At 39.0% G+C, this 15533-nt stretch overlaps 1 protein-coding gene across 1 annotated transcript in view; it reads right to left on the bottom strand.

The window, feature by feature from the left end:
• The window catches only part of ACOXL (acyl-CoA oxidase like), a 447901-nt gene that overhangs the window by 70040 nt on the left and 362328 nt on the right, over positions 1-15533 (bottom strand). Inside the window, exon 17 of the mRNA XM_063443672.1 lies at positions 8585-8655. Coding sequence (XP_063299742.1) covers positions 8585-8655 — 71 coding nt within the window. The remainder of the gene's footprint in view (positions 1-8584; positions 8656-15533) is intronic.

Raw genomic sequence — 15533 nt, 5'->3', positions numbered from 1 at the left:
TATTTCCTTGCTATCTATTCCACTTTACCTATTTAGCGAGTTTTTACAGGGAGAGAGGCTTACTCTAACTGCCATCTGTCTTTTTACTTCTTATTACTTTCATAGATACTTGATATATTTTTTTAGGTTCAAGAGAGACACTATATTAGCTCAGATTTTACTCTCTACCCCTGCATATAACTTGCAAAGGATAGTATATATATATATATATATATATAGCTTGATTATTTTTCATAAGCAGTGGGATTTGATTAATGCAGGATTGATGATTGTGAGCATATCGGCCAGATGATTAAAGCTTTGCTCACTTTAATCTACAGATTTGCTCCTTACCTTTACCGATTATATTCATAGGTTAACTTTAGGAGAAGCTTTATAAAGCTTGTATCTTTATGTTATTACATTTATTTTGTAATTTTTTGTGTGTGCCTGATCTCTTGGTTGCTATTATTGTATCCTTTGCTAGAGGAATCCTATAAATAACATCATACTGTTAAGTAGGTCCAGGTGGCATCTTTTCACATTTATGTGATTAGGTGCTTTCTTTCTAAAATATGCTGCTTGCATAACTCTTGAAGCTTCTCCTATTTATATGTATCGAGGAGAAACACAGTTTGCTGCAATGACAGCTTCAAGTCTTTTGGTATATCTACCAGCTTTGCACACCGACTGGCAGTAATGGTTCCAATTCATGCCGATTTGTCAGGTTGCTTGGGTGGCGCTTGTAGACTGTAATTTTCAAACTGTCCCATAGATTCTCAGTAGAATTAAGATCAGGACTTTGCTTGAGCCACTGCAGAATATTTGTCTTCGTTCTTGAGCCATCCAAAGTTGGATTTGCCTTGCTCGGTATCAGATCCTGTAAAGTGTATTGATCCAGTTTAGGATATAGATATATCGCCCTGAACCGGACTGTATTGACTTGCAAATACAAAAAAAAAAAGATAAGTATTGTCCCGTTTAGCAGGAATTTAATTAAAACTTAACATTTAATAGATATAAAAAATATATAGGTGAAAAGTAAGTGAAAAATAGACTCACCCAGGTGATGTGCATCTGAGTCTATTTTTCACTCTATATATTTAGTTATGATTATGCATGTATTTTAGGTTTGATCCTGAAGAAAGTCCTTGATGTAGGACTGAAACGTCGATCTTTTAATGCATACCTAATAAATTGGATTTTTATGGAAGACCGTGAGTGCAGCTTTCCCTCTCTTTAACTTGGATAACCTCAACCCTGGCTGGCACCCGGCATTTATACCTGTTTCAGTCTTTGTGCAAGGACCATTTGCTCTTTTCTTTTATTTATATATATATATATATATATACACACACAGACACACACACACACACGCATACACTATAATTCATTACAGCTCAACAAAAATACCAAATAATTTAATTTGCAAGCCCTATATTTGACTATATTTTGCCTGTAACTTTCCATAATCCCATGAAACCTGTACATGTGGGCCATCACAACATACCAATATGTGTGTTTTATTGCAGTAAAAGCTAACAGTATTAAGAGTTTCCACTTAAATACTGCTGCAGTTCTTTTGTCTGTTAAAACCAGGCAAATCTCCATATAAGTTGGTTTATTCAGCTATGCAGACACAAATAAACTGAAACCTTATTTCCTTCACTTGGGTGGATCAATTACTCTCATCCAGCCTTGGAGACATGCACCTATGAATCTAAACAAATGGCGTATATCTTCTTTTGAACAATTGTGTCTCGTGCACGGTTTTAACATAAGTTAACCAAAAATAATAAAATACTTACAACATTAGCTTAGTAGTATGTGCAAACACTTGGTGAAAGTAGTGTTAAAATGGTATCTGCTTTGTCCTGCCATCTCTGAACTATGAAGTAATTAAAAAAAAAAAAGGAAAACATACGTGATGTCATCACCCAGTGAATTTTGTTTATGGCATTCTTGAGCCATTCTATTCCAAGAACATGTTTTATCTAATCTTTCAGAAACGGCTCCACATAATGTTCTGAAATTACAGAGAAAAGGGTCAGTTGAGGACCAATTTAACACCTTCTCGTCCAGTGCGCCCGTTTTCCTTCTAAATACATTTTCAAACTTTTAAAGGGATACTACAGTTATCATTTAATAAGATTATCCAAAAATATTACACCGAGGCCATATTTCTCACTAAATGACAGAGATCTAGATACACCTCATAAACTAAAGTCCACAACATTACATGCCAAAATATTGTTTTCAAGAAAATTATTTTTACGCATTAACCAACTCTTTTTTCTACTCAAAATCATCACAGTTTTAATTTTATAACAACAAGTTTGAAGAAATGACTTGGTCTTTGTGTGAATACGGATGCTAAACACTTCCTGTAAAGAGTCATCTAATGTTTACAATACCTTTACTGCTAATTCTGTTTAATTTAGAACTTATCTACTGCTCTGTTACTAGCTTACTAGATCCTGCAGGGTTACCTGCATGTAATTAAAGTTCAATTTACAGAGCAGGAGATAAAAACTTTTAAAGTAAGTTACATTTGATTGAAAATGAAACCATTTTGTTTGGATTTGTGGCCTAGGCTATCATTGATTGCCAGGCCTAGCAGACTGCAGTGTTCTGGGGAGAACCAGGCTGCCAGAACACACCCTGTTTGTATGATGTCAGAGGAGCAGATAAGGATTAAGATTACACAGGGCCCCAGGCAGAATAATATCAGATCACCCCCCATCACATAGGGATGGTTAAGAAGGCCAGGCCATGCCATTTCATGGCTCTGGGGCTACTGTTTAACCCTTGGACCCTAGGCACCTACCGGTTTAATCCTTATTTACACTGGAGATGTTTTCCAGTGACTGCAGGGTGAAATGTTATTGGTGGCAATGGGAGAGTCTGTGTCTGTTAGTTATGCACAGATCTCTTTAATGTCCCTCCATACTGTGGAGACCACGCTGATGCAGGTTGCAGGGATATACGAGGACGCACTTTGCAACTCCTGCAGCTTCAATCTGTGAGCTCTTTATTTATTGCATGCTGCATGTGTGTAGGACCAGCCACACTGATCTGTGTGATCGATGAGTTTTGTGCGCAAAAAACAAACAAAAAAAACAAAACATTCGTTTATACTTCCCCTTCAGACAAAAAAAGATTCCAGCCCTCGCTTGACCCCAGTAATTGACTTCATGCTCAAAACGTCAAACCAAAATTCTAATCAGTGTCTATATTCACATGCACATCTACAACACACATTACAAAGCAGGTGCCTGCTATCAGCGTGTCTAGCCACATGCGTGTATATAACCACACACATATAAAAGAGCAGGTGCCTAGCATGTTCTTACTTTGATGTTAAGAGGAGTAAAACACGGTCATACGTTTTGGTGGTGAATTAATATTACCTAACAAGCAGTTGTTTACTTTATTCTTGAAATGTGAGTAAAGAGTTTTGCAAGTAGGGTAAACCAGTTTCCTCTTTTGGAAGGTAATATATTTTCCCACATCTAGTCTTTAACTCTTTGTCCTAAAATAATATTTCAAGAGTGACAGAAATGACTGAAAAAAATATTAAAAGAAAAACTAATAATGAGGAAGATGTCAAATAAATAAATAAATACAACAAAACAAAAACAACTACTTTACTTATGTAACATCCCCATATATTTCTGCTTCTGCATTTAAAACTAGGCACATAGTTACCATAATGAGAATTAGGATAGGCATTTTAAAAGTCATTTTCTCTGTGGACTGAAGCTTTACAAAATGTCTACTTTGAGAGACAAGAAAACTCATAAAAATCATTAAAGGGAACAACACATTCGCCAGATAAAAGCATATTAACTATCTGAATGGCTTATAGGTGAACTGCACCTCTGAGTAAAACATAAAAAAATACCTATAAGTTGAGTTAGCATTTTACTATGTTACTAGTTTCATTTTGAATTGTAATGAAAATTAGCAAACTACATCACAATCAAGTTCGGCCTACGCACAACCAGGGCACACACTGTAAATAAGAGGGATAAATAGAAATGTTCAAGTCAATTTACTAAGCAGTGTAAATCACCGCGTTGTGGCTGACTTCATGTCAAGTTCTGGACATTGACTATCATGCGTTGCAGGCTGGCATCTGATATGAACATAGCTCAAGGAATAGGCTCTACCCAGAGATACTAATTAAAACGAAATTAATAATTAAGAAACGGGTAAAAAAGTGAAGTTCCCTAAATCCCCAATGCGGTAGGGTGTAAAGGCTTATAATCGAAAGGAACACTCCAATCACCACAACAAGGACAGCCTTCAGTAGTAGTTATGGTACCATGAGAGCCCTGCCGCCATCCGAGGGTAAATAAACTGATTTAAAGCTAGAAAGCCCTACACTGAGCTAAGCCTGGTGGGGCCGCCCATTTAAGTAATCTAGGAGAAAAAGAAAGGAAATGTTGGTCACCCAGATCGGATATATGCAAGAATGTAACTTGTGTGGGGTTTCTATAGATTTTGAGGGTATTTTTGGGATGTCTGTAAATTGTATGTTTTTTGTACCGGAGAGATAATTTAATTATATGTTTGCTTCTCAGATAATTATCTCTCAGGCACAAAGGAGAGATACTGGGAGGTATATCCTATTTTTTCTAAAGTTGTATTGAGGATTGAGAGGGATATACCTTGTATTGGAAACCCCTTGCATGGGCTATTGCATAAAGGCCATGTGTGGCCCTGAATAAAACAGATGACTCCCAGCATTAAGCATTGGCTCGTGTGTTGGGGGCGGGGGGAACAGCTACACTGCTATATCACTTGATCTTTTACTGGCTATACAGCGATACTCTCTTGTAGGAGAGGTCTTCCCACTGGGAGCTGGATCCAGGTGTTCGGTCCAGGGTGGGAAGGGACGGCGAGACCCTAGCTAAGCTGCGGCGGCTACAGTGGTTATGGTGTCCGGTGCAGTGCTTATGGTACTCCATGAGCACTAGTAAGCATGATTGGCGGAGGTACCCAGTGGAGGTGCCAGGCGGTCTGCCACAGTTGGTTAGTCATTAATAGTAGGTAAGGCTATATGGAAAGAATTGTGATTCTAATACTAATGTGAATTTGTCTAATGTGTGACATTTCAGGGTGATTACCATGTAACTTGGGTTTATATAGAACTGAGCTATTGTAGGATATCTGACGATAACCATGAGTGGTAGGGATGAGTTAGGAATCAGAACAATCTGTGAGAAAACATGTAATCAACAAGTAAACCAATCTTGTGTTTTGCTTTTCTTGAATTTACTAATTTATTGTTTATTAAAAAAAGTCTAGAATCCTTAATTAAAAAAATGCAAAAAAAGTTGTACGTATTTAATCATGGATAGTGAAGCAATTTCATATAAATTATAGATATGTACAAAAAAAGATGAAAAGATAGATACTGTAAATGACAAGTATCCTATGGCAACCAGTGTGATGTCATGTAAAATACACAATATCCTTTCAAGAGTTAAATTCATATAGATATGATAAACATTATAGTAGTGTGAGAAAATCTCAATCTGGGATATAGACCAATATGGACAAGAAAGTATATACAGTATATACAATATATACAATAATGATAAAAAAAAAATGAGTGAAAAAACAAAAGAAAAATGAAAAAATGAATGAAAAATGTATCTACAGTCACCAGTGTGTACACACTATTGTATATGGTTCGATCTCACCAATGTGTTCTGCTGAAAAAGGGAACATCCAGTCCCAAATATGACTTTCTTCGTTATGGATTATAAACTGTTCCTCCTCTGTTGCTTGGTAATGTTAGATGTGGCAGATACTTGGTGAATCCTTTAGCCGGTCCAGGTCCAGGTCAAATATATCCAGGTATGAACTCTTGTGTGCGATAAGTGGGCTGCGCGCTCGGGACCCTTCAGCCCCTTCAATGGCCCTGGGCAGTAAATTCAATGCTTTCCTATGAGAAGCATTTGGATGAGTGTGCAGCACTTGCAACACATGCGCATCAGTCCCCAATGCTCCTGTATGAGGGGCATTGGATTCGACAATCAGCTTGAAAGCTGGATGATATCATTGGGGAAAGAGCGGATGACAGCTATTGTTTTCTTAAAAAAAATAAAAACAATTGAATAAAGCAGATATGCATCCAAAAAAGACCCAGAATCTCTCAGGTATTACCCAGGATTATTCTCAAACTAACACGTCAAAAGAAAGATTTCCTGGTATTTGGGGTGAAGTTGGCACATTTAGGTCCTGATAGAATGCCACTTATTCAATGTATTCAGCATGGATATTAGAGTATATTTGGGGTAACTGACAGCACTAGCTAGACATTAACAAGTGATAGTTTATTAGGATATAAGGAGTGAGCATTGGAGAACTAGTTCATATTACGTCATTTAATTTCTTGTACTCACAAACAAACAAACATGTGGAAGCTTTTATTCATCTGTAATAAACAAATATACATATATATATATATTTTTTTTCAAAATTAGCATGCACACACATTCTACACTCCCGGGGCCGGACCACCATGCTGGATGATCACAAGAGAGATCAGCTCCTGCAATCTATTAATCTTTAAGGTTATAACCTACGATTTTCAGCCTATTTGCCGACCAGCAGCTGTGACCCTCAGTGTGCCGAAGGACTGGATCCGAGGCGAGGCTTGCTCTTGGGGTTTTAGTCCCTAGGAGGAAAAATCTTCATTGTCCCAGATGAGGCCTACTCCTGCGGTGAGTGAATAGGACGATCGCTGCTCCGCTAGCCTACCTAACAGTGCCCTACAAGCAGTCAGAATTTAGGTGAAAATGGCCCTGTTCTCCCCCACCTCTGGACTGGTGGGGGTGATCCCGATCCTCACACTGTGGCCCCACTCATCACAACACATCACATCCACGTCACATAGTGTCCCAGCACGACAGTTGCCTCTGGAAACCAAGGGCAGGGCCTCGGCTGCAACTCGGGAGCAGGCCCTACGCGGGCAGAAGAGATGGAGGCACATCAAGCCTGCGCTCACAGCACAGTGGCTGACATCGGCAACTCACCCGCAAAAACCTACCCTCAAGTTGGTCCAGGGAGCCGGTTCCCATCGCCAGACACCTCATCCTCTCCCTGGTGTGCCGTACAGCGCCTCCCGGTCAGTCGTGATGAAATCGCGACACACACAGACAGCCGGCATACAGCAGGACTACACTAAGCCCATGGAGGTTATCAGATAAGCAGACATCCAAAAGGACACTTGACAGATATGTCCCTGGGACCCACTTCTACTCAGCATGTGTACTGCAAAACCGTGAACTAAGCCTCTGTGATGTGCCATCTTCACTTCACTAAGCATATCCATGATTATCTATGGGGATCTATGGGGTGAAATCATCTCCCACAGTTATTGCAGCTACCCAGCTTATTACAACCAAAAACCATCAACCTATGTATATCTCTCTAAGTTGGACTGTTTAACCTACCTATCTTAGCATGCCGTACTCGTTTTCCATCTATTCCCATTGCCTATTAAGCAATAGACACTCGATAATACCCAACGCTAGCTTGTTTAAAAATAAAATTGTGCATGTGTTCTCAACTACCCCAAATGTGAAACATAATAATATGTCTGAGGATTGCCATCGGGGTACCTCAAGCTTGTTGTAATATTCTTATGCACTGCAAAAATACAAAATAAAAAAATAAATAAAACGTAATGAGGGCAGAAAAATGCATTTTAATGGAGGGCAGAAAAATGCATTTTCTAATAGGTAGCTAGCTATATCTTAGTTAGCTGCCTTTTTATACATTTAAAAATTTATTTTGATTTGCATGTAATGGAAGGTTGTGCAGACAACCAACCTACACTGCTATTCAAAACATTGCGATGATTCCCTCCAAAAAACCCTCACTATGCATGCAGGGCACTATGGGAAGGTTATACACTGTGTATGTGCATAATACTTTTCAGGCAAACTGTGGTGGCAACTGCATGGACAAACAGTAGAGGTAAGAAAAGATTTTATGTAAAACTAGTGTAAACCTCACCCCAATAAGAGTTTTTAAAGGAACACTACGAGCACCATAACAACCTCATCTCAATTAAATTGTTACGGTGTGTAGACGTCTTGAGTACTGTCTTATCTCAAAGGGACACTGTAGGCACCAAAACAACTTAAGCTTAATGAAGCTGTTTCCGTGTGTAGATCATGCCCCTGCAGTCTCACTGCTCAATTCTCTGCCATTTAGGAGATACATCACTTTATATCTCCTAAAGTGGTGTAAGTCACACCTCCTTGCATGTGACTTATACTACTTTCCTAAACACTTCCTGTAAAGAGATATCGAACATTTTAACTTCCTGTTTTAACTTCCAGTCCGTTTAATTTAGAATTCATTAAGCTAATGTTGTTTTGATGCTAGTGTGTCCCATTAAGCTAGTGGGAAGCTAGTGATAGCTGAGAAGGTAAGACTAAATATATATGTAACATTTGTTTATTTCTGCATGTTATCTACATTAGGTGGTTCGCTGCAGACATTTTACTTCTTAGATAAATTACTGTAAAACAATAATAATACACAGATACAGGTACGGATTGTTAGGGGAATTCCTGTATACCTCCATTAGCAGGCTCTGATCTTCTGGCACAGGACACGCTTTCACCGCTAATGAGAACTGCTCCAATGTCACTGAAAGAAAAACAAATACTAAGTTTTAAGGTCTGGGATTGTATACGGTATTATAACAGCAATAACAAAGACAAATACACACGACACAGTACGAAACACTTTTTACACCCAATACTTTATAAACTTCAAACAATTAAATTTTCGGCACAAGTGAAAACCAGCATTTCTTTTGTGTGTGTAATTCTTTATTTTTGCGGGTATGCATAGACATTGCATTACATTTAGTACTGAAGAGATATTAGACAAACAATAAAAAAAATATTCGGTATGGAGTACAACAACACAGGTAATATGTTAACCCATTTTTTTTTATCATGCTAAAGTTCCTCGTGTCTGAACCATGTTAGGTGAAACTTTGGGCTGGAGGTTGCTTGCAGGAGCGGGATGCGCCTGATTCGTTAAAAATATAGTGTATGTCAGAAATAATTACTTAAGGCGCAGATAATGAAGAACGAATGCTCGGGCAGGAGAGCTGTCAACGACCTCGGACCTTCTTATTGGTTAGCTGGTATGGATTTAGGCCGGGTAGGTCAGCTTCGGAAGGTGCCAATGTTTGCTTGTGCAAATGAGAAGGAGCAGTGCACGTCCCTATAAAAAGTGTGTGTGTGGGGATATTATCTAGACAGGGTGTCTGGCCGTTAGCTTACGGAGCCAGTTGACGGGTGCGAGTATTTGTAAACTAAGATGCACTGAAAATAAACTTATCGGTCATCTTGTAAAGGAGTCATAAGAAACAGGAGGTTAAAACAAAACATAGGTATACACTGTGTGCATAATTATTAGGCAAATGAGTATTTTGACCACATCATCCTCTTTATGCATGTTGTCTTACTCCAAGCTGTATAGGCTCGAAAGCCTACTACCAATTAAGCATATTAGGTGATGTGCATCTCTGTAATGAGAAGGGGTGTGGTCTAATGACCAACACCCTATATCAGGTGTGCATAATTATTAGGCAACTTCCTTTCCTTTGGCAAAATGGGTCAAAAGAAGGACTTGACAGGCTCAGAAAAGTCAAAAATAGTGAGATGTCTTGCAGAGGGATGCAGCACTCTTAAAATTGCAAAGCTTCTGAAGCGTGATCATCGAACAATCAAGCGTTTCATTCAAAATAGCAAACAGGGTCGCAAGAAGCGTGTGGAGAAACCAAGGCGCAAAATAACTGCCCATGAACTGAGAAAAGTCAAGCGTGCAGCTGCCAAGATGCCACTTGCCACCAGTTTGGCCATATTTCAGAGCTGCGACATCACTGGAGTGCCCAAAAGCACAAGGTGTGCAATACTCAGAGACATGGCCAAGGTAAGAAAGGCTGAAAGACGACCACCACTGAACAAGACACACAAGCTGAAACGTCAAGACTGGGCCAAGAAATATCTCAAGACTGATTTTTCTAAGGTTTTATGGACTGATGAAATGAGAGTGAGTCTTGATGGGCCAGATGGATGGATTGGTAAAGGGCAGAGAGCTCCAGTCCGACTCAGACGCCAGCAAGGTGGAGGTGGAGTACTGGTTTGGGCTGGTATCATCAAAGATGAGCTTGTGGGGCCTTTTCGGGTTGAGGATGGAGTCAAGCTCAACTCCCAGTCCTACTGCCAGTTTCTGGAAGACACCTTCTTCAAGCAGTGGTACAGGAAGAAGTCTGCATCCTTCAATTCTCCATCACACGCATCCAAGTACTCCACAGCGTGGCTGGCAAGAAAGGGTATAAAATCAGATAAAATCTAATGACATGGCCTCCTTGTTCACCTGATCTGAACCCCATTGAGAACCTGTGGTCCATCATCAAATGTGAGATTTACAAGGAGGGAAAACAGTACACCTCTCTGAACAGTGTCTGGGAGGCTGTGGTTGCTGCTGCACGCAATGTTGATGGTGAACAGATCAAAACACTGACAGAATCCATGGATGGCAGGCTTTTGAGTGTCCTTGCAAAGAAAGGTGGCTATATTGGTCACTGATTTGTTTTTGTTGTGTTTTTGAATGTCAGAAATGTATATTTGTGAATGTTGAGATGTTATATTGGTTTCACTGGTAAAAATAAATAATTGAAATGGGTATATATTTGTTTTTTGTTAAGTTGCCTAATAATTATGCACAGTAATAGTCACCTGCACACACAGATATCCCCCTAAAATAGCTATAACTAAAAACAAACTAAAAACTACTTCCAAAAATATTCAGCTTTGATATTAATGAGTTTTTTGGGTTCATTGAGAACATGGTTGTTGTTCAATAATAAAATTAATCCTCAAAAATACAACTTGCCTAATAATTCTGCACTCCCTGTATAAACATGGAGTTGCAGCATATCAACAGCTGTTGACTTCAGGCAGGTAGGTCAGAGGTGCTGTATTGGCAACAGTCCACAATGGGCCCGGTTCTGCTTGCAGGGCTTCGGTCGGCAACCCAAGAGACTGGAAGAAAGTGGGAGCCTCGGATAGGTGTAAGAAAGTGTGCATCTTGCCATCCTTTTCCACCAGCAATCAGTGTGGGCCCCATTTATATAGGATGGAATTCTCTCTGAGCTGCTGCATGACTTGCCTAAAAGACCTCCTCCACGTCAGGGTGTGCCTGGAGTAGTCCCTGAAGAATGCTACGTGTGCCCCCTCAAAAGGGCACCAAGGGAGAACCTTTTGCGGCTCCCATGAAGACCTCCCAGTCAGAATCCCGAACAAACTTTATGAGCACATCACAAGGGGCTTCTTTGGGTGCTTTATTAGCCCTGGGGAGGCGAAAGCAGGATTCAACTCCCAGCTGCTTTACTTGTTTAGGCAGAAGGAGAGTGGCTATGAGCAGTTGGCAATAATGGGGTAGCTCAGCATTAGTGATTGATTCGGGTATCACTCGAATCCTCATGTTGCGTGCTTTGGCCCTGTCCTCCATATAATTGTGCTGTCAGGGAGCTGCATTGCTTTTGCAGCGAACCCAGGGCTGCATCTGTGGCTGTTTGAGCCACACTGACGCCTTGGACAATTTCTTTAAAGGGAAACTCCAGTGCCAGGAAAACAATCCGTTTTCCTGGCACTGCAGGTTCCCTCTCCCTCCCACCCCCCAATTCCCGGTTTCTGAAGGGGTGAAAACCCCTTCAGTAACTTACCTGAGGCAGCGACGATGTCCCTCGTCGCTGCTTCCTCCTCCGCGCCGCTCCTCCTTCTGACTCCGTTGGCCGGTGGGCGAGACTGAACATGTTATCAATTGAAAAGGACAACTTGTATTGTCTGTAATTTTACTACATTTGCCAAAATCATCACTCCATTTACCATAATGAATAGTATCAATTTGAACATAGTCTTTTATTGAGAAAATTGGAAATCTCCACTATACACTATAATGACATAGCTCCCAAAATTTCAAATGGACAAAGAGGAACACTCATTTTAGAAAGGTGAGTGGGGGTGTGATCAGAGGCAGGGCTATTCTGAGAAATGTTATGTGACTTACTAATAAGATTTTTTTCAACTAAAAAGGTAGTTTAAAACAGTAAAGTGTCTTATTTACACAGTTATTATAGTTTAACCCCTCAAGGACCAAGCTTCTGGAATAAAAGGGAATCATGACATGTCACACATGTCATGTGTCCTTAAGGGGTTAAGGACATATTACTGTGAGTATTGTGCTGTGGAGACTGTAATACACTCAGACACAAGAACATGGAGCTCCTAGAACAGAGTGACAGAGGGATTTGGAATCAAAATAGGGACTGCTCCCCCTAAATAGGGGCATGTGGGAGATATATGATGTAGTATTCCACACAGATATGCATATTGACAAATGACAACCGAAGTTTCTGAAACAGGAGTGCCCATAAGGTATATCCCCAGATGTCACCTAACCACTCGGAAGTGCCTCTAGTGCAGCGGTGCACAAAAGGTAGATGTCCAGATGTTGTAGAGTACAACTCCCATGATGCTTTGCATGCCTTTAGTATGACAAAGCATCATGGACACTATAGTTTTAAAACATCTGGGGATCTACCTTTTGGGCACTACTGCTCTAAAACAATAAATTACATAATTAGTTTGTTAGCTTGTTAGTAAGGCTTCTAATTGACAGTAATATTGTTATTATTTTTAAATAATAATAATAATCATATATAAGCAACTACCGCCGATCCCTGCATAATGCAACTATCTGATCCAATACCCAGCATACATTACTGTAATTATCAAGTGTACAGAATTACATTACATATCTATTTGCATTTTTTTTTTAAAATCTATTATTGATTAATCATTTCCATACATCCACCTTACAGCATGTTCTTGTTTAGCAGTTAGCAGATAATACTCTGTAATTTGCACAATTGATTAGAATTTTAAAATAAATCATAATACCACTCATGACATACTGTTAGCTCCCTTGAACACAAAGTGAACACAAAGTTTTGAATTCTGTGAGCCTTGTCTGTCCAGCACACAGCTCGGCAGCCATTTGTCTAATTACAATTGTTTACCAAAAATGGAGGAACTATATATAAAATGAGCTATCAAACCAATACACAGCTACACCACCACTTAATACTGTCCAAATAATTACGGTCTGCTCTGTACATATAAAAGCAATTAAAAAATGCAAATACAGAGTTCTGTTTCACTAGACCTAATGCAGAGTTCATAGATTTTTACCATTACGCCATGATATTTGTTGAAACTTTAAATCTCTATTAACTGCTGACTTTTCAAACCTGAATAAATACCATGACATATACAAATTATAGCCTAGGTTTATCTAAGGTCAGGGATGGCAGGAGTGGTTCAGGGTGTGAGCATGCAGTAATGAATACAGTTGTGAGGGAGCAGTTTATACACACTTTTTTGAGAACAAATTATTTCACAGATAACATATTAATTCTATGAAGTCAATAATTGTAGAGACACATTAAAAAAAAATACCATTTGTTCTTCAAAAGGTATAAGTAAGGACAAAACATAACTTTGTTCACAAGGGTTAACTCAACACATAATTAAATATCCATTAGTCAAGTTATTCATTTAAAAGATAAGTCTGGCAGGAGTATACCTAGATATTAGATCATCGGTTGTTAAAAATAAAATTTTACCATGATTGAACACAATGTTCTAGATAAGGAGTGGAATATATTATCAGAGGACAGGAATAAGTAATGCCTAGTGATGCACCTGGATTTTGTTTTAGATCTGTGCATTAAGATACGTAAAATAGGTTACAGTATAATATCAATACTTCCTATATAAACATTTTAATAATCACTCAATTATTCCATGCCTTCATCCTTCACCATCTTGTTCTCCATGTGCCATACTAAATCCCGTGTTATCTTCTAACTTCCCTCCTCCAAGATTAGAGATTGTCTGCACACTTGGTTTTGTCTTCTCGAGACATCATGCAAACTCGCTCAGTTTATCTACTTGCCATATGATATCATTATACCACACTCAATTATTCACTTAGACATTTTAGGAGACATGTAACCTTACCTTAACAGATATCTAAACAGAAAATTTCTCTTGCCTAAAAAAATGTAATCAAGAGATAAATACCACCCATAGTTAGCAACAAGAGATTCAAGTTACATCTGAGAGGCTGAACTATGATTGTGATGGGAATTGACAAGGATTCCCGTTGATCTGGGCTAGTACCTACCTACAAAAGATAGCTGCAGTCTGCAGATGATATGGAGGTATACCTTCTGCAGCTCTATAGATAGGGTGGGATGGCCAAGAATGGGCAAGCAATACCTACATCATTTAGGTGGAGATCCTTAAAAGGCCTGTTACGACCATGTCATTATATCAAGTTAAAGGCTAAAAGCATAGCGTGCCTTGGAGTGACCTCTACAGTAGGAGTACAAAAATGTCATTTTAGGAAGCATTTATCTGACAAAGAACCATAATTTTAAATGTTTAACCCCTTAAGGACCAAACTCCTGGAATAAAAGGGAATCATGACATGTCACACATGTCATGTGTCCTTAAGGGGTTAAATTTGACACTCCTCATCAAAATGTGGTTGAACCAGAGGCCAATGCCATTGTTAGTGGGGGCCAACTTTTCAAAATAGGATGAGACAGGTAATAGCACAGACACAGACAATTTGTTATGTCTTGTGGTTACTCCAGGTAATTCCAAGAAAGTCCAACTGTGGTTGTAGCAAGGTATGGATGCTAAGCAACTATTGGTACCCATGACCTTTTGATATTTGGTATTACATTTTGTATTTAGCCACGAACTGGGAGGGCTTCTAGGAGCTAAGAAAACATTGGCCAGGGATTTTCACTGATATTGTAACTCACAGCCTCTGCTGGAGGATTTATGTGTAGCCCATTAGTGCCTGTACCTATAATTAAGGTTTCTTTTGAAAACATGGCTGTAGGCTTGGTAGGAGAAATATTAAAGTCAGCAACAGGGTATCGGTATATTATGGTCATCTGGATTATGCATATCTCTATCTGGAAGTAGTTGTTCTAGGTAAAAGCTCAGCAAAACTCATAAGAAAGGAGCTATTGTTTACTAGGGTGGGTATAGCTAAGGAGATGTGGATAAACAGTGTGACTAAGGTCACAAAAGAACTGTGCAGACTTCTTCATATAAAACATCTAATCTTAGTACATCACTTTTATAAACTAGTGGTTTAGTGGAGAGATTTATAGGTATAACTTTGAGAAATATGCTTTACAATATAATTGATGTGGATGGAAAAATCTTTCATATGTAATATATTTTAATGGAAGCTTTCATAGACCTGTTCAATGTTCTCTCATTTATGAGAAATGGCAAAGTTTAAAACGATTTGTGTACAAATCTAGTTGCAATGCATTTGATAAGTTTACTGCATACTGAAAAATTGTTCTAAAAATGGTCGCATGTTATACTTTCTCTACCTAAATCCCCCCATTTTTT

This window comes from Pelobates fuscus, chromosome 2 (genome assembly GCF_036172605.1).
Source record: "Pelobates fuscus isolate aPelFus1 chromosome 2, aPelFus1.pri, whole genome shotgun sequence".
Classification (NCBI taxonomy): Eukaryota; Metazoa; Chordata; class Amphibia; order Anura; family Pelobatidae; genus Pelobates; species Pelobates fuscus.
Note: the sequence above shows the minus strand (reverse complement) of the source record. Positions and strands in the feature narration are given on the sequence as shown.